The 23,338-nt window shown below is 41.2% G+C and overlaps 1 protein-coding gene and 1 non-coding gene across 8 annotated transcripts in view; one reads left to right on the top strand and one right to left on the bottom strand.

Annotated features, from left to right (window-relative positions):
* The first annotated feature begins 311 nt into the window (after positions 1 to 311).
* The window catches only part of NOSTRIN (nitric oxide synthase trafficking), a 60,549-nt gene continuing 37,522 nt past the window's right edge, over positions 312 to 23,338 (top strand). For 3 of the 7 annotated variants that reach the window (XM_061135042.1, XM_061135041.1, XM_061135040.1), the window contains exons 1-2: positions 312 to 468; positions 11,194 to 11,279. In XM_061135042.1, coding sequence (XP_060991025.1) covers positions 442 to 468; positions 11,194 to 11,279 — 113 coding nt within the window. In that variant the 5' untranslated portion in view covers positions 312 to 441. Of the gene's footprint in view, positions 469 to 3,239; positions 3,299 to 4,893; positions 4,959 to 11,193; positions 11,280 to 23,338 lie in introns of those variants that run through there. The other 4 variants (XM_061135047.1, XM_061135043.1, XM_061135044.1 and 1 more) reach the window with 3 other exon arrangements.
* Positions 18,123 to 18,229, bottom strand: LOC133051309 (U6 spliceosomal RNA). The gene has a single exon (XR_009691815.1). It is a non-coding gene; the product is annotated as a U6 spliceosomal RNA (small nuclear RNA).

The following is a 23,338-nucleotide window of genomic DNA, read 5'->3' as shown; positions in this document are numbered from 1 at the left end:
ATCCTTTCTCGTCAACCCCAAAGGCCCCAGTGTGTCAAAGCATCAGAAAACAGGTAGTAAAAAAAACAGTGAATACAGCAAGCTTAGAGAATCTCTCTACTACCAGCCTTGAGTGACTGAATCACCAGGAACACTTTTTAATCTCTGGGCTGTCTTTCAAGGCCATGCAGTTCATGACTCAGTATTCTGACCCCTAACTATTTACAGAAATCATTCTCACCATCTCACTCCAGCACTCTTGACCCGGAGCCATTCTTTGCTTTTTCAGAAAGCAAATGGGATTAAAGTCCAGGGCTGGGACTTCCTTCTTGGAGTGTTTGACAAGGACTGACGTACTCTAGGCCCTTTGAATCCCGGAAGTCCAGGACACACCCAGCCTTGGGTGCAGCATCCTGAATGCCGGAGCGAAGGTAAAAGGACTGAAGCAAACAGCATTTCACCATGAGGGACCCACTGACAGACTCTTCGGTGAGTAGCTGTGTGTGGTTTGTGTGCCTGCGTGTGAGAGGCAGCTGAGGAGTAGATTTATATACTAATGGATTTGAACTTAAGAAATTTGAGAAGCTCAGAAGCCAAACATATTTGGATATTGGCACTGGAACAAAAGTCTGTGGTTGTTCTTTGGTTTAATTTAAAACAGAGCTCTTTCTAGCAAATGACAGGGCAGGTAATTGTCATATTTTATTTTCCTATTCTTGGAAAAAGTTTGAGAGGGTATAACATTATATTTACATGCAGATGGTGGTTGTTCGGAAAACATACCAGCGGTGCCAATATAGGACATAGCATGGACACACAAACGTGCAGAATATCTGCAGCCAGTTTGGGGCCCTGGGAATTAAGTCGGGTGCAAGGGTTTTGCGTATTTTCCCCTTTCATGTAGAGTCCAGAACTGCAAGTTCCGAAGGAGGAAGTACAGGCTGCACTCTGTCCAGCCTGCGGTAGTCCTTGGACATGTTTACTGACTTGTATGTTACAATCCTGGGAGCATTAATAAAAACAGAAAGTTGGTCAAAAGTGCAGAGACATTGTGAGGTCGTTAGCCACAAGAGCAGAGATGTAATTTAGGAAATGAGAAGCAATTAAAACAAAGGGTCGGGGGGAGGAAATAAAGTAATCAAGGATTGTCATTGTGTTGTCCCAAGAAATGATGCCAAAAAGCTAAAACTGGTGACATCAGAAGCAAGGGACTGCATTCATCCTTCAAGTATTTTATTTAAAAACAAAAAAAGGTGGAGAAGCAGATCAACAGGGGCTGTAATAAAACCCTAAAGAAAAAGATCAACAGAGAATTATTGGTTTCATTTGTGTTTATTCAATGGATGTGGAAAGTATAGGCTTAGTGAAGATGAAACTTCATCTTCACTGTCATCCCACCAAATGAGTCAGGAATCAGACGTGCTAAATAAGACAAAGTCATAGCGGCTAGTAATTGTAATAATGAGAACGTAGTAACAGGCTCTGCCTACTTTTACTTTTTAAAATATAATAGTAATATGTGTATTACTATTGTATGTTACTATGTGTATTATGTGTATTACTATGTATTATTATTACTATGTATGTATTATTATGTGTATTACTATGTGTAATATGTGTATTACTATTTGTAAAAAAAATCCAACAATATGGTTGCATTCAGATTTTAAGAGTGAAACCTCTTCCCTTAGATTTCCTCCAGCCATCTTTTCACTTTTTGGTAAGCACAGATCACTTTTCCAAAAGTCTTTTATCATTTATGTATTTGTTATTTGCTTATTTTTCACTCGTTGCATTTGCTCCCTTACCAAAATGTTAACTCCTCTCCTTTCTCCCCTTTGATACTTTGGTGATGTTTTTGCATGGGGTGGGTGAATGGATGGGGGGATGCAATAAGTGGAGGCAAAAACTTGGCATTGATGATCACTAAAGGAGAGAGTCAAGAATATGAGAAGAGTGAGATAGTGGAGAGGAAAGCCAGGATAAGTTAAAAAAAAAAAAACTAATAGCGTAACATTCCTTTCCAAGGCTGACTCTAGATCCAGAACTAGGAGAAACGTTTCCTTTGAGCAGCTCCCAAGACAACTCGTCACCATATTTCTATGTCAGCTTAATTCTCCCTCCCTGACAAGCTCAGGTCCTTTTCCCTACACTGGACCATTGCCCCAAGGACTTTTGTCCTTGTCTCCAAACTTGAAGGCTGTCTCTGTAGGCCCAGTGCCACCAATCGTAGTCTGGGAGTCGAGAGTGGGAGGATATTCCTTCAGCCAGGGTTTCTGACCCCTCTAAAGTCAAGGAATCTTTATTTGTAACTGTTTCATCTCCATCAAGCATTGGAGTTGATTTCCTGGTGCAGTCCTGGCTTGTGCTTGGGGAAAAATGCTGTGTGAAGATGAGCCTGCAATTTGGGAATAGAATAAGACAACAGAGTGGACTGCAAAAGATTGCTTTGTGAAACACGGAGTTTCGTGGAGAAACCAAAATGAGTCCAAAGTTTTAACCACCTGTAAAATATCCCATTTCATGTGTCCCTGAGGTTGCACAGGGCACAATTAATTCATAAAGCCTTCCTGAGTCGCCTTTGCTGTTCATCTGAAACTATCACATTGTTAATCAGCTACACCCCAAAACAAAATAAAAAGTTTAAAAAATAGTTAAGAGGTTAGTTGTACAGAATATTATAATATCTTGAACTTGGGGAAAGAGTAGGTGCCGACTAAGGCATTGTGTTGTACCAATATTCCTACATTAAAAAGAATTCATAAAGGTGTAGCTTAGCTACAGTTCTGAACTTGGTCTACCCCTGTAGATCCATATATGGAAATCAGTGGGTTGAGTGAACCTTCAATGGGAAAAAACATGACCTCTTTATTTGTGTTAGTTTCTAACTGTAACTAAGAATTTCCCCCCAATTTTGAATGTAAGTAGCAAACCCTAATACAACAGCAGTGTCTGTGATCTTGTGACTAATGAAAATCACTTATATTTTTATATAGCATTAGAGTTGGTTACAGGTATCTAGAAATACCATTTACACACACTCAGTGTGACTTAAAATTTTGAGTAGTTTTGAAGACCTGTTATTTAGTATGTTAGTTAAAGAGCACACAAAATATCCTGATTTTAAATTACATTTTATAAAACATGTATCAATATAGTTTTCTTTATAATCCTGTTATTTTTATGAGTTTGAAAATATTTTTGTGAGTAAAATAGGTTTCACTACTCTGCAAAAAAAATTTATAAACCTCTTCTTTTAGGTCATGCTCCAGTGAACAAAATAGGCTGATAGCTGGGCCATTCTACCTCACAGATCCGGGTTAGTGTCTATACTCAAATTATCAGTCACTAGGGTAGCACACACATTGTTTGAGTGTAGGGCTTTTACCTAATCTTGAGACTGTCAGAATTTATTTGAAGGAGATTTTTTTAAAGTCCTGTTTTTGAAAAAGAAAAGAATTGGCTCTGGGCCTTGAGGCTTTAATGCCTGTGAGCTTATCTTCTAAACCTAAAAATATGCCAAGGGAAATCATTTTCAAATCCATGTGTAAAGAAACAGACTGGATCAAATTATCTTCAAATGAATAATCTAATCATTAAAAAAAAAAAACACCTTCCTAAGAAACAATGCCGAAGAAATCAAGCGCAAATAATGAGCTATAGCCAATGTTTTGCTCTTAGTCACTCCTTCACTATCCAGGAAGGGACTGTCAAAGCAGGCTTTCTTGGGTCCACATAGTCAGCCTCTTGAGGCCACACAGTCAGCTGTTGAAACAGTCCTGTGGGTTCAGATGCCAACTTGAGCTTCCCATTTCAGTGGTCCAGCCTGGGCTGTGGGATGTTGACTCGCACTATGTTAATTGGCACGAATACAGAGGATGACAGGGAGATGGTCCATGGCTCCTGCGGGATTCTGGGACACTACAGAGATAAGGAGGCAGCTTGAATCTGGGGTGGTTGTCCTTGCCCCACACCATCAAGGAGATATATGATGTGCCATTTCACATTTTGTGGGCCTCTGTTTCCTCATCTGTAAAGTAATAAGAGGAAAGGATGAAGTAGATTATGTTCTTTAATGTTCTGTATGTTACAATCTATGACAGCCTGCCAGGGAGATACCAAATATTACCCAGATGCCTGATAAATACAAGAAATCCCCTAGTTTAGAGGATATTACATCACATGAAATCAGTAGCACATGAAATCAAAGCCAAGGTCAAGAGATTTCATCCTCCCAAAGCAGAGTGCCTGGCATATGAAAGGCATTGAACAAAGCTTATTTAATTAAATTTAAGTAGAACATCAGGTTTGTTTAACACTATGTGGATCACATAGTGATCCCTCCCCCACCAAAAAAAAACCCCAGAAATTTTCATACTGGCACTTAGAATAAAGTGAATTTTTCTAGAATAGCTGAATTTTACCTTCTTAATCATTCAAAACATGGAAAGTTAGAAGGAACAGCTAGGCCAAGGTGGATATAGAGCATTTTCATTTTTCATCTGTCTAATCATTTCATGTGCCATTTGCCTAGATTACTATGTTTTTTTGTAATGATAATATTTATCCAACAGAATTTGCTTACAAGCACTGGGCAGAAACACTTTCTTACTGGCAGAATGGGAATTGTCTGTGTATATCAGCTGTTTACCTAAAGGGATTTTTAGGGTCTCAGAAAGATCCCACTTATTTCTCTACCAGTCTGCAATCCCTTTATCAGGAAAAAATCTTTTTTCCCAGTAATTAATGACCCCAGGGAAAAGCAGCCTGTTAGTGCAGTGAATTCATAGGGAGATGTAAGATCAACAGTAGGTTCTTTCTTGGAATGAATATTTGGTAAGGGGTGGGTTATTCACAAGCTCAGTAGGTGGGAAAAGAACATGAAAAAATGATCTTCCACATTCCTCCGAGTAGAGAAAACTCTTCTGCACCCGTTGATGGCATTGAGGAGCCGTCTGCACTGCTCATGATACTGAAAGGTAATACTCTGAATTCACTCAGCGTGGTTATCTGCATGTGTGCATGCTATGCTGCTTCCTTCTTGTCTGACTCTTTGTGACCCTGTGGACTGTAGGCTGCTAGGCTCCTCTGTCCGTGGGCTTCTCCAGGCAGGAATACTGGAGTAGGTTGCCATGTCTGTGTCCTAGTGTGATATACTGACTCTGCTGTGCTATGCTTAGTCGCTCAGCCTTATCTGACTCTTTGTGACCCCACGGACTATAGCCTGCCAGGTTCCTCTGTCCATGGGATGTTCAAGGCAAGAATACTGGAGTGGGTTGCCATGCCCTCCTCCAGGGGAGTCTCCCCCACTCAGGGATTGAACTCAGGTCTCCCGCATTGCAGGTGAATTCTTTACCAGCTGAGCTACCGAGGAAGCATGATTATGCTGACTACCTGTTTATAAAATATATTTATTTCTGATGGATTCTCTAATTGGTTTGCTCCCCTAACATTTCTAATCACAGTTCTGTCCCTAATTAATGAAGCTATCTTTTGCTGTTTGGGCCTTAACTATAAAATAAGAGGATTGGACTTTTCTGAACTGTGGTCCATGGAATCCCTTCAGAGACCCCCTGATGGGTGAGACAGGGTGGGGAGGAGAGATGGGAGAGGAGAGGGAAAGCCAAAGCCAAGGTCAAAAGATTTCATCTCCCAAAGCAGAGAAGGTCCCAAGATTTTCTGCTTACATATGCACCCCACCCCCTACACTCACACACACACACACACACACACACACACACACGCATGCTGGATGAGATTGTCTCTGGGGTCTGCTTTGATGTTTATGCAAGTCTGCTTTCCACAGCTTTTATCTTCAAGTCTGAATAGATAGTACAAGATGAAAAGTACAGAATCAATGATTCTGAAGAAGTGGTTATGCTGAAATAATGAAGGTATTCTTAGCAACTTTTTTATTTGTTGATGTCACCTTTATCTCAGTCTGTTTATCTCAGTTTGTTGGGGAGTGTCCAGTACATTGTATGTAGAGTTAAAGATTCTCCCCATTGCTGTAACAAGCAGAACATCCCATTTTTATTTGATCATTGAGTTAACAACAATGTAATGTATTGAAGCATTTCCTGACTTGTGTGTATCTGCACACTGGTTTGGGGGATGGGTTACAGGTAGGGTATAGCTGGGGTGTTGAGCTCAGTGGTCAGTTGCCTCTGCCTAAAACAACTTTGTCCATTTATCACATTGTTCCAGGACAGATAACATTTTCTACAGATACCATGATGTGAAAAAAGGAAGTACTAGCCTACTAAATGACAGGGAATCTTCCAAAATCTAAAACCGGGACGCCCAGGGGCAATTGAAGCCATAAGATATGATTGATTTGAGCAGACTCTTATTTAAAATAGATAACTATGAATGCCTTTGAGAAAGGCAGGCGGTCTCCATACTGCCAGAGCTCACTCACTCTACACTAAAAGCAGTTGAGTTTTGAATCATTGGTTTATAAACTTTCAGGGTTGTCTGACTTCCTAGAACTAGTCTTCTGGAGATAATTTTTAAAAATTAATTAATTTATTTTAATTGGAAATAATTACTTTACAATATTATGGTGGTTTTTGCCATACACCAACATGACTCGGCCCCAGGTATACATGTGTCCCCCCCATCCTAAACCCCGCTCTCCGCCTCCCTCCCCACCCTATCTCTCTGGGTTGTCCCTGAGCACAGGCTTTTGGGACTTGTGTCCCAAGCAGGACACAGCCCTGCTTCATGATTCAAACTTGCACTGATCATCTATTTTACATATGGTAATGTACATGTTTCAATGCTGTTCTCTGGAAATAGTATTTTTTAAATGTGTCTTGGAGAGTTTTGATGCCTTGATAAGTTCAGGAAATGCAATAGTCCCAGGACAGGGAAAAATTCTCAACTGGTTCTGCTCATTCCCACTTCCACTAGGGACAAGGTTTCTCCTCCTGGCCCCATCCTCCCACATGGTGTCTGAGGCACCTGATTCTTTCCCCAGGACTTTGGTTGCAAATCGTCTCTTCTGGTGATGGTGGGCTGCGGGGGTCCATGCCCTCAGACAGCTCATCACAGAGACCATTCCCTCCACTCCTAGTTCTCCAGGCGGGAGTTTCTTCTCCTCCCTTCTGCTCTGAAGGCTCCAGATCCTTCCATCTGGCTCTCTGCTTTGTCTCCTCCTTGTTGTTGTTGTTCTGTCACTAAGCCCTGTCCAACTCTTTGTGACCTCCTGGGCTGCAGCACGCCATCCCCATTCTCCACTATCTCCTGGAGTTGGCTCAAATTCATGTCCGTTGAGTCAATGATGCCGTCTAACCATCTCATCTTCTGCCACTGCCTTCTCCTTTTGCTTTCAGTCTTTCCCAGCATTAGGGTCTTGAGTCAGCTCTTTGCATCAGATGGCCAAAGTATTGGACCTTATAGTGTTTAGGAGCAGAAAAACTCACTTTGCAAGCAGGCGTCCAAATCTTTCTCCGCTGCACATGGCCCCCTGATGTTTTTGTTGAGTCTTTATTTCTGCTTTGGTGTAAGCTAGAGAGAGAAACAGGATGCTATTTCAAAAGATACTGCTTAATACTGTGTAATACTGTGAGATATTTCTAAATAAACAAGAATGCTACAGGACCTATAAAAAAAATCATAAAATTTTATTGAACATGAAATAAGATTTGAACTAATGAAAAGACTTACTGTGCCCTTGGATGGGAAGTCTAAATACCATAAAAAAGTTAATTTCCTCAAATTGAGATATATAGATGTAATACAATTCCAATTAAGATCTCAGTGGGGATTTTTAAAAATTGTAATTAGATAAATGTTCATAGGGAAGAATAAATGCACAAGAATAGTCAAAGAAATTATGAAAGGGAAAGAAAATGTTGCTTAAAAGGAGCAGAAACAGGGAGTTCTCTGGTGGTCTAGTGGTTAGGATTCCAGGCTTTCATTGTGTAGCCTAGGTTCAAGCTCTGGTCAGGGAACTGAGATCCCACAGGCAGCTCGGTTTGGTCAAAAAAAAGAAAGAAAGAAAGAAAGAAAATATTACAATATTGCAATGTTGAAAAAAGAGCAGAAAAGTGTTGTTATCTCTGTAACTTAGGTAGCAAGAATATAAAGGGATATCATAATTAGTGTATGTATTATTATTATTTTTGAAACATAATAATGTTTCATAATTTAAAACAAAATGTCTGGTGCTCTGTGATGACCTGGAGGGATGGGATTGGGAGAGGCAAGGGAGGGAGGAGATACATGTATAATTATGGCTAATTCATAACTATATGGCTGTATGGCAGAAACCAACACAACATTGTAAAAACAAACAAAAAATAGACAAATCACTTGTAGATGTTAAAAAAAAAACTGATTTAGAACGATATTTAGCTATATATTTTAGAAATGCAAAATAAGAGTGGCTTTGAAAAAGAAAGCCTATCGTTACAGTCCTCCCATACACAAAATATCTCCCTAAGTAGAGAGTTAGGGCTCAGGTAGAGGCCCCCAGGATCCAGGCTCTCTCTCTTTCTGACCTAAAATCTTAGCATGTGGCATCCACCCTCAAGATCACCTTATGGCACAACTGTCATTTTAATTCCCAGTTTCAGGAAAGAGGAGGAAGGAATTTTCACTGAAACCTAACATGAACTTTCACCCATCCCCCTTTGGGACGCATTTAATTGCATGGCTACACCCAAGGGTGAGAGAGACTGAGAAATGACTTTATTCCAAGGGCATGTGCCTGCTTAACATTTTTCTGTTTTATTTTCACGACACCTAGTTATGTTTTATTGGATGTTATTCAGTGTTACGGGAAGGAAATAAAAGGCTTAAGGGAGAATTTAGTGAAAATGCTTGGGTCACAAAAGCTAAGCAATTTTAAAGTGTTTACCAAACTCTCCCATTGTACCTGGAAGGGGAAGAAGAGGCCTGAGAGTATCATGTCATTCATAGATAACAATTTACATTTATGAAAATAAAAATGAGAAATCTTGGTTGCCAAACTGTGCTTTTACTCTCATGCTTCAGAGGAGAATCATTTATTTTTTTCTTTGCAAACTTTAAACTTTATTTTGTATGGAGGTATAACCAATTGGCTTCACAGATGGCTCAGTGTTAAAGAATCCACCTGCCAATGCAGGAGACATAGGAGCTGTGGGTTCAATCCCTGGGTCAGGAAGAACCCCTGGAGAAGGGAATGGCTATACGCTCCAGTCTTCTTGCCTGGAAAATCCCATGGACAGAGGAGCCTGGAGGGCTACAGTCCATAGGGTTGCAAAGAGTTGGACACAACTGAGCACATATAGCCTATAGTTGTTGTCATTTCAGGTGAACGGCAAGGGGACTCAGCCATACATATACCTGCATCCATTCCCTCCCAAAACCCTCTCCCATCCAGGCTGGCACATAACATTGAGTAGAGTTCCATATGCTATACAATCGTTCCTTGTTGGTTATCCATTTTGAAAACAGCAGTGACCTGCCCAAACTCCCTAACTATCCCCTCCCCCAAGCAACCATAAATTCATTTTTGAAGTCTGTGAGTCTCTTTCTGCTTTGTAAGTAAGTTCATGTGAGAGAGTCATTTCTTCATAATGAAGTCTACACTCAAGTGTGTTTTGCTTGCTTGGACAGTAGTTTAAAATTTTGTGAATTGTTTGCTGCAATTTAAAAAAAAAAATATTTTTCAGATCCCAATCCTCATTTCAGCTTTTTTGGACAAGAAAGCTGGTCTGTGGTCCAGAGTTGTTGTGGCAGCTATCCCTCCAGCTCACTGTCCCCAGCCTGCTCCTCCCTTATGCAGGTGTCTGATGGTGCTGTAAACCCGTGATTTTGCAAACCTTGCTTTAGGAGTCAACAATGTCCTTCGAAAGAGCTTTGCACTCTGACCCTATCCTTGTGTTCTGGGCAGTTTCAGTGAAGCTGTTTTTTTCCTATTGTGCATCTACCAGATCCTGTGGTGGCTTTCTCTGTTAAATTCAGGGGAAAGTTAAACTACTGCATAAAGATCAAAGGATTTGGTATAATCTTATAGTGTATAAGATTATGTTTCTACATCCTAGGTGTTGGTTGGTTCCACTCCTGAAGGTAGGGGCCTGTTTTGGTCCTTTCTCTTGGTTTTTCTTCCTCTGTGCCCTATGTCCTATTTGCCAGTCTACCAGCCCCTTACTCCAGGTACTGGTTGACAGCTGAGAAGTTATCTTGCCCTGAAGATTCCTGTATGGAAACATGGTTGCCCCATAGTAGGTTTTCAGGAAGTCTGAGCTTCCTGCTCTTTCTCCTTCTCAGCAGGGTGACCAGCAGCGTGCCCATGACATCTGAGGTCAGGAAGGGGCTGACTCATTGTATCAGCAAAGAGTCACTGCATGACACTCAGTCTACACAGAATTTGCATCCTCCTGGGTGCAATCTCATTTTGAAAAATGAAATGGGCCATCCCATCTCCCAGATGGAAACACTGAGATGATGTGTTTGGACTTGATCACCTCTCTCACCCACTCTGTGTCAGGAAAGCAGCAGAACCAACTGACACCCACTCCCTCTGGGCAATCGTCATCTATGTCTATCCTCAGAAATACAATGTTCAGAAGAACATTGTGGATTTTGAGGCATATGACAAAAATCTTTCGATTGGAATATTTTTGTCTTCAACTAAATTCATATATAGATACATTGATAAAGGTTTATTTATAAATGTATGAAGGTTTGGTTCAACCAAAATGTTCAGCTCATTATCATAACATTCTTATTACTAAAGTTCAATGAGATATAGAGGGGACTAGGAGAAATTTTATTAACAAACTATTCACTTACATTTTCTATCACAGTCAAGAAAGACTCACTTTAATGGTTCAGGGTTTGTCATGAGGTCCAGAAATATTATACTGGAATTTGTGGGGGAGACACAACTTGAATCTTCAGTGTATTTCAGGATGTAGTTTTAGCTTTCCTGGGACTAAGAAGAGTGACAGGAATCCAACTTCACCCACTGATGAAAAGATTGCATTTGGCCTAGGAAGAAACAGATAGACCAGCTCTATTTTTTGAAAAGTTCTCCAGGGTCTTTCACATCCAGACAGAAGAGACTTCCTCTTTATTTTTAAGAACTCATCAAAGTGTACATTCTGCAGCTGCAGGATCATTTATGATGACAGCCCTCATCACAGCAGCATTCTGAATTTACAGGAGTTCAGTCTTTAGGAGTGCTCCTAACCCTTCTGTACACCTTTTCTGTTTCAGTATAATAAAGTATATAAGAACCTGAAGGAGTTTTCTCAAAATGGAGAAGATTTCTGCAAGCAGATCACATCCATTCTTCAGCAAAGGTACAAAATGCATGTTTGCATGGAGCAGTTTTTCCTCTTTAGTTGCAGCCAGCGACTTGACTGGAGGAGTGATTACAAGCTGTCCTACTTTCGAGAACACAGTGTTATATTTTGGTACTTGAGAAATCGGTTTGAAGAGTGATTCTTCGCTATTGCACATTTATCACTGGGGTACCATAAAAATCAGGAAACAACAGGAAGTAATTCTGCTTGGGAAAGCTCAGTCAAATCCCTCTGATTATCACCCTCTCCTGGGGCCCACCATTGTGCCTGATGTATACTCCCATTACTGTGCTCTTCACACTGATGGCAATTATTCGTCTGCTTTTCTGTCTCCCTGGCAAGGGCAGTGGCTGTGTCTTACTCATCTTTGTATGCTGAGCTCTCAGAGTCTGGCCTTTTGACTTCTTCAGTAAGTGTCTGTTGAGTGAGTACATGGATGAATAAAGAGTCACCATTTTCAGTATCATCTTCTCTTAATACTAGATATGATCATGTGTAAAGCTCTTCACTGTGCTGAAATGAACACACTTAACTCAGTCAAGAAATTACAAAAATTCCTGCTTAAAATTAGAGTCCCCGAGGATTTAATTGGGCCTACAGGGTGCTTAGGCCATTTCTCTACATGTAGACAGTTCTGTAATAAACAACTCCAAACAGACCTTCAAAAGAGATTGGTTATTCTTTCAAGGGAACCCATTTCAAGTTTAAAATACTGTATGTGTGCCATAAGAGCAAAGATGCCTGAGTTAATTACATCCTGTGTTAGTAGGTCAAGAGCAAGGGAGAACATTCACTGGTCCTGATAAAGCTATGTTCTTTATGAGGCCAAGGAAAGATACAGAAGAGTTCAAACATGCTTTTATAAAGAAGTAACCAGGTTTGAAAAGACCCTGATGCTGGGAAAGATTGGGAGCAGGAGGAGAAGGGGACGACAGAGGATGAGATGGTTGGATGGCATCACCAACTCAATGGACATGGGTTTGGATAGACTCCAGGAATTGGTGATGGACAGGGAGGCCTGGCGTGCTGCGGTTCATGGGGTCGCAAAGAGTCGGACACGACTGAGAGACTGAACTGAACTGAACCAGGTTTGCCAAATGGAGTCAAAAAGAAAACAAGTTTAAACAAGTTATTTCTCTCTTAATAGCCAAATTGCTTTAATTCTATGAAAAGAAGAAAGAGGACCAATCTTGGAGGGATTTTTTTTTTCTATAAGAAAAATATTTTTTATCCATCTCAAAGGAAACTATGTAAAATAAGACCAGTTAACTATTATACAAGTTCAACCTATTACCTAAATTAGAAAACATCTCCCTCCTGCAGATCAAGAAGAATCTGTACACAGAATAACCGTACAAGTGACCTGGGTTACAGTAAGCTGAGCCTTGATTATTTGGTGTCTACAGGTTCAAAACTAGTGCCTGGTAGAGAGCTATAAAGATAGACGGTCGATGATGGCTAATGCCTGGTAAACAAACTCAACAAATAACTGAATAAATTTAAGAGAATTATTTCTCCAAAATGGCCCTCTTCTTTCTCCATTGTCTAGGTAACTCTGCATCCCTGCCTTGCCACAGACACACCTACTTTGCATACAGTCAGAACCTTCCTTTCTTACCTGTGTCTCTCTTGAAGTTGCTTCCTCAGGCTTCCATCTGCCCTAGACCTATTCACGTGCAAACTTTCCCACATGTTCCAGAATGGCAAATGGGCTCCAGTGAAGGAGAGACACTTGGGTAGCAAAGATATCTCCCTTCATGGTTTTATCTCTTCATAGAGCAGAATATAGAATTTGAAAATCTAGCAAAATGACGTGTGCATCTCTGGGATAAAAATTGCATAGCGTAAATACAAAGAGGGGCTCTAATGGTTTACCTAGACTCAAAGAATTATGCTGGCTATTAGGTCATGTATGCAATGAATGCTTTCCTGAACAATGGGCAAAGCTAATCTTTCACAATTAAATCATTTCCCCTTAACCAAATACCTTGTGTGAGTTGCTTTATGTTTATTCCTGATAAATGTACATTTGGCAATGTCACCTCACACTTGAGCTTGAAGCTCTCCTTCCTTTGCTCAGTTCTTGGATCACGTAGTTAACATAAAGGATGTCATCCATGCTAGAAGAGTAGGTGTTGCCAAAGAACTGTTTTCTAACGGACACAAAGTCCTTACTAATCTATGAGTATGTAGTATATTGTATTTTTTTCCCAACAAATTCCCTACATGTCAGCTGGCAAAGACAGATGCTACCTCCCTCCATGACTGGGTCATTTCTTTCCCACGGGGAGTGATTCTGAGGTTCCTATCTCTTCCAAAGAAGTGTTTGAGAACATAATTACCATATCAAAAGGAAGAATGGTCGAAACATAGCTGGTATTACACTTGCCTTCACTGTCCCCATTCTGTAGTTAGTTATCAGTAGTTAGTTCCCTGGACATACAAAAGATAAAAAGCTGTTTCCCACCAGTCATCCAAACATGAGCACTCGGCTTATTTTCCCCTTAAATGGAACATAAGATGGGCTTATTACATATGAATCAGTGATACCTCTCCTTGGTATTAGGAAAATGCCTAGAAAGCCAATAATCTTGGAAAGAAGCGATCTTATTACTTGGGCTTTCCTAATGACTCGACGGTAAAGAATCCACCTCCAATGCAGGAGACTGGGGTTCAGTCCCTGAGTGGGAAAGATCCCCTGGAGAAAGGAATGGCAACCCACTTCAGTATTCTTAACTGGAGAATCCCATGAACAGAGGAGCCTGGTGAGCTACAGTCCATGGAATCACAGAGTTGGACATCACTGAGTGACTGAGAACATCATATTACTTAAGAATATAGACAAGTAACAGGAAACCCCATCAGACAAGTAAAAGGGTACTCTTGGAATACGTATAGCAGGCATTTCTACCGAGACACAGAAAATCATGACATAGAAATTCATGAAGATAAATCCAGCAGCCAACATATGAAAGATTTAGTGAGAGGGCATATGGTGCTTAAGAATACCTGTCACATAAAATGCATTCAGTAAATATTTGTAGATTGAATTAATAAATAAATGAAAGCTAATTTAAGGTTTATTTTCTTATTATTACACCTATATTGTTAAACACAGTCTTTACTATCCTTGGATATTAACAATTGCAGACACCTTGCTTAAGAATCCATTGGAATGTGGTTCTGCTAACACATCTGTATTAGCTCCTGGCTACAAGGGACTGCATCCCAATCAAGCTTCAAGGCCAGATAATGTTCTATTTCCAAGCTCAGCTGCCTTCTTGCATTTGTTCTAATTGGTGGTGATAGAAAAGTGTGTTGGAATTGAAACACCATTTTGCCTGGAAATTCTGTAATTCATGGCTGTGTTCAGCTTCTTTTATCTAATTAGTTGCTTCAGTTTCCTTTTTTGTAGTAGCAACTCAGATTTAGCCAGAAACACACAGCAGCTCCTAAAATGCCTAATGCCAAAGCCATCACATTCACTTCAAAACAATCACGGATCAGATTCAAAAAGACAAAGGCACATTTCTAGAAACTGTTTGAACATTTGGTTCTCTGCCCCACATAGCTAAAGTGTAAACAGGCTTTGATGGGAAAAATCAATTATTCTTTTCTCTAAGGAAGCTTAAGATCAGGTTTTCAAACAGCAAGTACTACAACTCTGGACATTAAAAAAAACATTTTTAATTAAAAAGAAAAGAAGAAAACAAAGAAGGAAGTGTAGTTGGTCATTGTTTCATCTACAATGCATTGCAGAGGCTGTCAATAAAAGATAAGTGATTAAAATGAAATCTTTAATAAATCCTTACCTTTTCTAGTCTACCCATTGCTTGAGTGATCTTAGTTCCCACAACTTCAGCCCTTTTCTGCATATTGATAGCTCCCATATGTACATTAATAGGCAATACGTCTTAACCTGTACTTCAAACTATATATCCAACAGTCTGTTGGACACTTCCAGCTGAATGCTCCATGAAACCACAGTGGAAGCTTATCCAAATAGAGTTGATCAGCTTTTCGCCAAAGCTGGTACTCACTCCTCCTGGATTTTTAACCATGATTACCAGGACCTCTGCCCACCCAGTCAAGCCCAACATGGGGGAGCCACCCACGACCCCTTCTTCTGTCTCAGTGAAGTGATCAGCGGCTGATCAGTCATGTCCGACTCTTAGCGATCCCTTGGACTATAGCCCACCAGGCTGTCTGTCCATGGAATTCTCCAGGCAAGAATACTGGAGTGGGTAGCCTTTTCCTTCTCCGGGGATCTTCCTGACCCAGGGATCAAACCCAGGTATTCTGCATTTCAGGCAGAATCTTTACTGTCTGAGCCACCGGGGAAGCTCCTCTTCTGTCTCAACTCATGACCAAGTCCTTATATTTCTCTCTTCCAAACACCTCTGCTCCTCTAGCTTTGTTTTCATTTCATGGCCTCTGCCATTGTTCGGGCAGAGCACTCTTAACCTGTCCTCTGCCTGGTGTACTGCCCTGCCGCTGGGCAGTTTGTACACTTCATGAAGGCACCTGGCTGAGGGGCATTGTGAAAGTAGCAATCTAATTCACTCTCAACTTTCATGTCTGGTACCTGGGCTCAGAGCTGTGTCCCTTCAGAGGATCTAGTTTTTCTCACCCAAGCAAGTTGCCTCAACGAGGGAGCATCTGAGACATCTTTCACTTTGTGGTCAGGACCCTGTTTAAGACCCTTCAGAGGTTTCCATGACGTTTAGTAAAAAATTCAGCCTTTGTAAGTATTTCATAGAAGGAACTTTAAGATCAGCTTAAAGATCACATCCCTAAGAGCACATCTTTCAGATCACATCTCTCCATCTTACTTACAGTCTCTGCTTGCAGAACCACTTGCAATCACCCCCGCCTTGGGTCCTTGCCACCCCTCCTACCTGCCATTATGGGTCCTGGCAGTTGTACATGCTGTATCCTCTGCCCAGGAGACACTTCTACCTTCACTGCCAGCTTCCAATCAATGCATTCTTCAGAATTCAGTCATCCCACTCTGGTTGGCCTTCAAGTCTAGACTCCACTAGTATTTATCTCTGCTATGGTAGTACTGCCTTTCTGTTCACTTGTCTGTCTCCACTACGGGACGTTGAACTCCTTAAGGGTCTTCGTATCCCACATGACTTGCACAGAGTAAGCATTCATTAGATGCTCACTGAGGGAATAAATGTATTCTCATGAGTGATTCTCTGCCTTCAGGCACTCACAACTTTTTAGAAGTTTAAGTTAGGCTCTTTATAAGGAGTAATAAATGAGTGTGTCAAAGAAATGTACTTACATAGAGTATTTTGAACAAAAGCTAGAAGAGAATAATAAAATCATAGAAGAGACCAGGAGGTGCGTTAAATGCATCTTATCTCTGGTTTCTCTTACTTAAAGTCTCACAATCTAATGCAGTAAGTGAATACTCTCATCCACCCCTAACTTACAGATGGGGCTATGGAAAAGATGGCATATTGTAATTTCTACTCAGATCTACCCAGGCTTGGAATGAGGGCATCTTCCAAGCAGGCAGGCAGTCTGGGGCACAGCTATGGGAGTGATCCAGTTCCCTTCACAATGTATTAGGGTTTTCTATCATAAGCGACACCTGTGTCATCAAGCCCAGTGGCTTTTGTAACTGGTAGCACACGGATCTATAGGAAACTCTCAGGGTTAACTTTAGCAGGTAGGAAGAAATTAATGGGCAGGACTCAGCACCCTTTTTCACTCCTGTTCCCACTTATTCAGAACATAGTATCTATACAATATGGTGGGATTCTGTATAAAATTTTGCTTTCCAGTTGAAAAGTTTAAAAAACTGCCTTTCTTGTCCATTTCACCTGACTTCCCCCACAACAACACTCCCCCCCCAACCCCCCAACTCACATAAACTCACTCAATTCAAGAATTAACAGACACAGAGGATCTGAGGAGCTAGACCAACCTTAGCTGTGCATCCCTGGGCCAGAAGCAAGCAGAGACTCAGTGAAACTCCCAGACTGGACACCCAAGCAGCATGACCTCCAAGTCTCATCTTCCTATTTCTCCTTTATCCTCACTGTTATCAGGAACCGGAATAAAGACAATGAGTAATGATGAAATGGGTATTGTGGGCTAGAATCCCCACTGCTCAAAAAACAGCACCTGTGTATAAATGTTTTTCAATTTTCAAATTGTTATTAACTTTTAAATACAGCCTATTTGTATGAGCTTGCCGCTGTCTTTCAAAAGGCAAACTGATAAAGATTGTGTGGAAAATGTCAGCATACTAGGCCCCAAGAAGCTATTGCTGATAGAAAGTAGGAGGCCAGGAATGGGGGTGTGATATTGCAAAGAGTTTCAGAGGACTAAAATTTCTTCTTAATTCATAATAAAGGGGGGGGGGGGGCTTTGTCACCTGCTGTTTTCAGTCTTTTTTTTTTTTTCCATTTATTTTTATTAGTTGGAGGCTAATTACTTTACAATATTGTAGTGGTTTTTGTCATACATTGACATGAGTCAGCCATGGATTTACATGTGTTCCCCATCCTGATCCCCCCTCCCACCTCCCTCTCCACCCGATCCCTCTGGGGCTTCCCAGTGCACCAGGCCCGAGCACTTGTCTCATGCATCCAACCTGGGCTGATGATCTGTTTCACCCTAGATAATATACATGTTTCGATGCTGTTCTCTCGAAACATCCCACCCCCGCCTTCTCCCACAGAGTCCAAAACTCTGTTCTGTACATCTGTGTCTCTTTTTCTGTTTTGCATATAGGGTTATCGTTACCATCTTTCAAAATTCCATATATATGCGTTAGTATACTGTATTGGTCTTTATCTTTCTGGCTTACTTCACTCTATAAAAAATATGGAACGCTTCACGAATTTGCGTGTCATCCTTGCGCAGGGGCCATGCTAATCTTCTCTGAATCGTTCCAGTTTTAGTATATGTGCTGCCGAAGTGAGCACTGTTTTCAGTCTTGAGAGAGCCTTCGTTCAATTTTAACCAATTCCTCATAGACACAGAGGCAGCTACAGTTTTCATTTTTAATCTCTTTTTATCATCTTAATTTTCTTGGAGTAGAGCTCTCGAAAATTGATTACCTGGTCACTTATAGCCTTACAGTTTAATTTGTGCCCTGTCTAAAATATTGAAGCTGATACCACATTTTTCTGTCTCTCCTGTTTTTTTAAATATGACTTATTTTCAAATCTAAGACAAATGTTAGTCTTTGACTTATTGGTTGATCTTCATTATTACTAATGAAAATGTGTTGACCTGCCTCCACATGCTGAGAGGAAATTAGAATATAACTGGATTAAAAGTCAGTGCATGCCATTTCCCTGGTCAGGGATTATTAAGACTCACTGGAATATTCTAAGATTGAGTTACCCAACCAAAAAGATACATCATCAATTTCACATGTGCCAAGACAATTGCTTGGAGAGAGAATCTCAACTCCAATTAGATACAGTAGCTGTAGGGCTAGAACATTTGCTCAATGTTTTTATAAACTAGTTTCCAATTATTTTAATGAGGGGGAAAAGTCCACGTCTCAATTTGAGATTAACTCTGCCTCTGTTGACTTTCTTCGCAGGTGGAATCTTCTAGGCTAGAAGCCTTATTAAAGCAGATGCCTTAGAAGAAACCAGTGTGGCTGGGGGTGCACATTGCCATGTCTGCCTTGGGAAAACGTGTCCCTTTCGGACTCTGTCCATTCATTTCTGTTTAGCAGGAATTCTGAAAGGATATATATTCTGCTTCATGGGACCCTAAAAACAGATGAGCCACACGGCAGTGTTTGTTCCAATTTGCAAGCATTCTAACCTATAAAAATGACAGCTCTCTCCACACTTGCCAATTGGAATGTGGCTTTTTAGTGATTTTCTCTGGGGAGAAATTTACCCATTAACCTCTGCTAAGATAAAGCCATTTAGGGTCAGAGGCTGAGAGTTTTTCAGTTGTAGGCAAACTCACCAGAACAGGAGCCTAGAGACATGTTCCCCTCCTGTGTACCGTTCATTCTCCCCACTTTCTCATTTCTTTACCTTCTGACATGTGGGGTGATCTGCTGAGGATTCTGAAATGGTCATTAGTGTTAAAATGCAAGAGGAAATGACTGCAGCCTGTTTCACTTGGTTGATTTTAATGCTGGTTTTAAATATGAAATATTTAAATATGAAATATATGTAACATTTATGTATTGTTGTGGTTTAAGTCCAATTCTTTGGACCCCATGGACTGTAGCCTGCCAGGCTCTTCTGTCCATGAAATGCTCCAGGCAAGAATAATGGAGGGGGTTGACATTTCCTTACCCAGGAGATCTCCCCGACCCAGGGATCAAACCTGGGTCTCCTGCACTACAGGCAGATTCCTTACCATCTGAGCCACCAGGGAAACTAATACATTTATGTAGTAGGGCTCCCAATAGAGTACTGAAGGCAGAGAGACGAAGGGTACAATTCTGCTGCTCAGAGAGGCTGTGTCCAGCTCAGTCTGGCCTCAGAGGGCTACCTTGGTGACTTGTGATATCAGAACCCCTCCTTCCCCACTTTTCTAGACCCTCAAGACCTCCCCCTCCTCATCCAAGAAAGTGCATTAGAATGAACTGCACTGGTGCAGTTTTTGGAAGAAGACCCAGGAAGCTCATTCTGTCTTCTCCTAGGCTGCTGTGATCCCATTTCTAGCTGCTATCAGAGTTGTGGTGAATCAGAACACCGCAGTTAAAGGCAGAGGGAAAGGCGGTATCAATTTTAAAAAGCATTTGCCTCTGACTCCCCCGTAATTCTCCAGTTTCAGAGGCAGGAGAATAGAGTGCTGGGCAGGCAGGTTCTTGAGCCAGACTACCTGGGTTTGCATCCCAGCTGTCACTTCTTCATGAGTGACCTCCAGCAGGGCAAGTTACCGACTAAACTCTCTGTGCCTCAGTGTTCCCCTCCATGAAATGGGTAGAGTCAGCGTGCCTTCTTCATGGGAGTGACTGCAGGTTATGAGGAAACATACCTGAAGCACTTAGCATGTTGCCTGTCATGTTGTATAATAAATGCTGCTGTCACTCGTTTCCATGTAGACAAAACACAGGTCAAGCCTCATCAACATGTCACAAATTTGTCGGGAGAGACCGCACTGTTTGGACACAAACTTCATGGGCAGAATTACAAGAGTTTTTAAGCTGTATCAGTTCAGTTTGCTGTATACCAACCTATAAAACTACAAATCCACTTCCTGTAGATTTCTAAGATAATTGTATGTAAAGAGAAGCCTTCCAAAGCAAGAGATGCTGTGTGGTAGTTGGGTCTCTTTAGGCTGGTTTCCTTCCGTTCATGAGAGAAAGCCAGCAGAGACACGGGGCTCAAAACGGAAGAGCCCATCAGTTCAAAGTGAGCAGGACCCTCCCCTTCCTTGCCACCGAAGCCCATTCCGCCCCCCTTCCCCCGACCCCGCAGGTGAATCAGAAAGGGTTAAGGATGTAAAGGAACACCATGCTTCACACTCTCACTGTCTTTTTTATTTCTGCTTAGCCTCTGAGCTATCTTTTACGACCTGCAAGAACTGTGTAAAAGTGAAACTGAATTCTGAGGAAGGGCCCGTGCCTGACAGCGTTCCCTTTCCTGTGGGAGCCAGTCAGGACGGTTCTGGAGTGTGCCTTCTTTCCCCCACACCTCACTGTCTCTGTATATTTGGGGTGTTCTGAATTCTTAGGAATTCTTTTGGATACATACTCATAATCATATTGTTGCAGGAAGGGGGACCCCTTCCAGGGCCCGAAACGGGGCTCATGTCTAACACTTGGAAATGAATTGTCTGAGGAGACACATGTGCTGATGAAGCAAGAGATTTTTTGGGAAAGGGCACCCGGATGGAAAGCAGGAGGGTAAAGGAACCCAGGAGAACAGCTCTGCCACATGGCTTGCAGTCTCTGGTTTTATGGTGATGGGATTTGTTTCTGGGTTGTCCTTAGCCAATCATTCTGACTCAGAGTCCTTCCTGGTGGTGCACGCCCTGTTCCACCAAGATGGGTGCCAGAGAGGAGGATTCTGGGAGATGGTCAGACATGTGGGGTCTCCTTTTGACCTTTCCCGAACTCTTCTGGTTAGTGGAGGCTTATTAGCTCCGTGTTCCTTACCAGGACCTCCTGTCATAAAACAACTCATGCAAATAGTTACCATGGTGCCTGGCCAGGGTGGGTGGTTTCAATCAGTGTGCGTCCCTAACAATATTAGAAAAATTAATATTTATTAAGAACTCATTTGGTGCCTATCACTATCTGAGCACAACAAATGCATCATCACATTTAACGTTCTATGTTTGGCTTCCAAGCAAAAATGGAATGCTAGAAATGAAACTCCTAAAGAGCCCTCTGGTTAGGACAGTTAGGAGAGGGTTTATGTGTCTAGCTGTTGCAAGTGCTAGAGAGTCATGTACACTGACGTCAGAGCTGAGCACAGTTCAAACTTGTGGGACTGAATTTAAATAATTCAGCAGTTTATAAAGTTTTCAAAAGTGGTGAAATGAGAACAGACTTGTAGTAGAGATTGGTTAAAATTCTAACCAAGACCTGCTAGGAAGTCCATTCATTTGTTCAAGAAATACATGCTGAGTACCAATTACATGCCAAGCACTGTTCTAAGCCTAGAGATATAGCAATGAGTTATACAAAATTCTAACCCTGATGGACCTTACACACTAGAGATGTTCATAGAAGCACACTAAAAAATTATGTGATGTAAGATAGTGATAAATGCTAGGGCATAAATAAAGCTAGGGGATAGTGACAAGAATGCTCTTTTCAATAGGCCTCTGAGGTAGTGATGTTGGCACAAGACTGGTTGAAACTGACATGAAGGAGAATGCCATGGGGTTATGTAGCAGACAGACTACCTGGCAGAGGCCACAGCATGTGCAAAGACCCTGAGGCAGGATGACATCTGGCTACAGAACAAGGGTATGGTGAACAAGGGGATGACAGGAGAAGACATCAGAAAGAGGGCCAGGGGTCAGATGGTGCAGGTCAATAGAAATCACTCCAGTCTTTGAGCCTCTATTTGGGTGATTGCCACATCTAATTATCATAAAACCCCTTAAGGTAAGTCTGATTACTTCCTTTTAAAGTTTCCTAAAGCCACTTTACTGAGTGATAGCCTCTCCTGGGATTCTAGAACATCCAAGTTCATTGAGGGTGGTGGTCTCTTTGAGCTTGCTGCCAACCAGGACTCTCTCTCTCCATCAGTCAGAACTTATTCCGAGCAGAGAAACCTTTTAAAAAACACTATGAGATATTTCTTTATCATCTTCATTATTTAAAAATATTTGCCTTAACCTTTTCTTATTCTTGAACAAGGCCTGCTACCAAATGGGTGTTTTCTGCACCTAGGCCTTAACATACATACTGCAACGGTCTTCTTTCTTTTAAAAAGTGGTAAAAATAACTTGGAGCACAGCTGTACTAATGAAGAAAAATGAATAGAAATTTAGCGACAGGTTCATAGCCCATGAAGTCTGGATTTCACTTACAAAAGAGAACTGTCTTTTCTTCTTTGGTCCATAACACTGAGTCTAATTTGTGTGAGAACATCCAAGTGTTAAGTTAATTACTGGAGAGTCCTGAGATTGTTCCCCAAATGAAATGGAGTCATAAATAATTTTTAAAGATGTTTTATAATAAAAATAGAATTGAATGACTGAAAAATATGTAACAAAGACTCTCTGGTCTATATTAAGATGAAAAACAGTATAAATTCAACTAAATTTCTTACATTTTTATTATTTTCATTGAAAAGTGAGGAGATGAATAAAAATGTGTCTTCATTTTAGTTATAGATGGGCCTAGAATGGGACATGGAAAAGTCAGCTTAAGATGAGAGTGATTCAATCTATCCCAAAGAACTGAGATTTCTTTTGAGGGGCATGCCCAGATTCCCTAATGGGTCTTGTTTTGCATACAAACTCATGGGAATTCATCTTCTAAATCCCGTGTTGGCCCATTAGGAAGCATGCTGTTGTTTAGTGGCTAAGTCATGTCCAACTCTTTTGCGACACCATGGACTCTAGCCTGCCAGGCTATGTCCATGGGGTTT

Source organism: Dama dama, chromosome 33 (assembly GCF_033118175.1).
Source record: "Dama dama isolate Ldn47 chromosome 33, ASM3311817v1, whole genome shotgun sequence".
NCBI lineage: Eukaryota > Metazoa > Chordata > Mammalia > Artiodactyla > Cervidae > Dama > Dama dama.
Note: the sequence above shows the minus strand (reverse complement) of the source record. Positions and strands in the feature narration are given on the sequence as shown.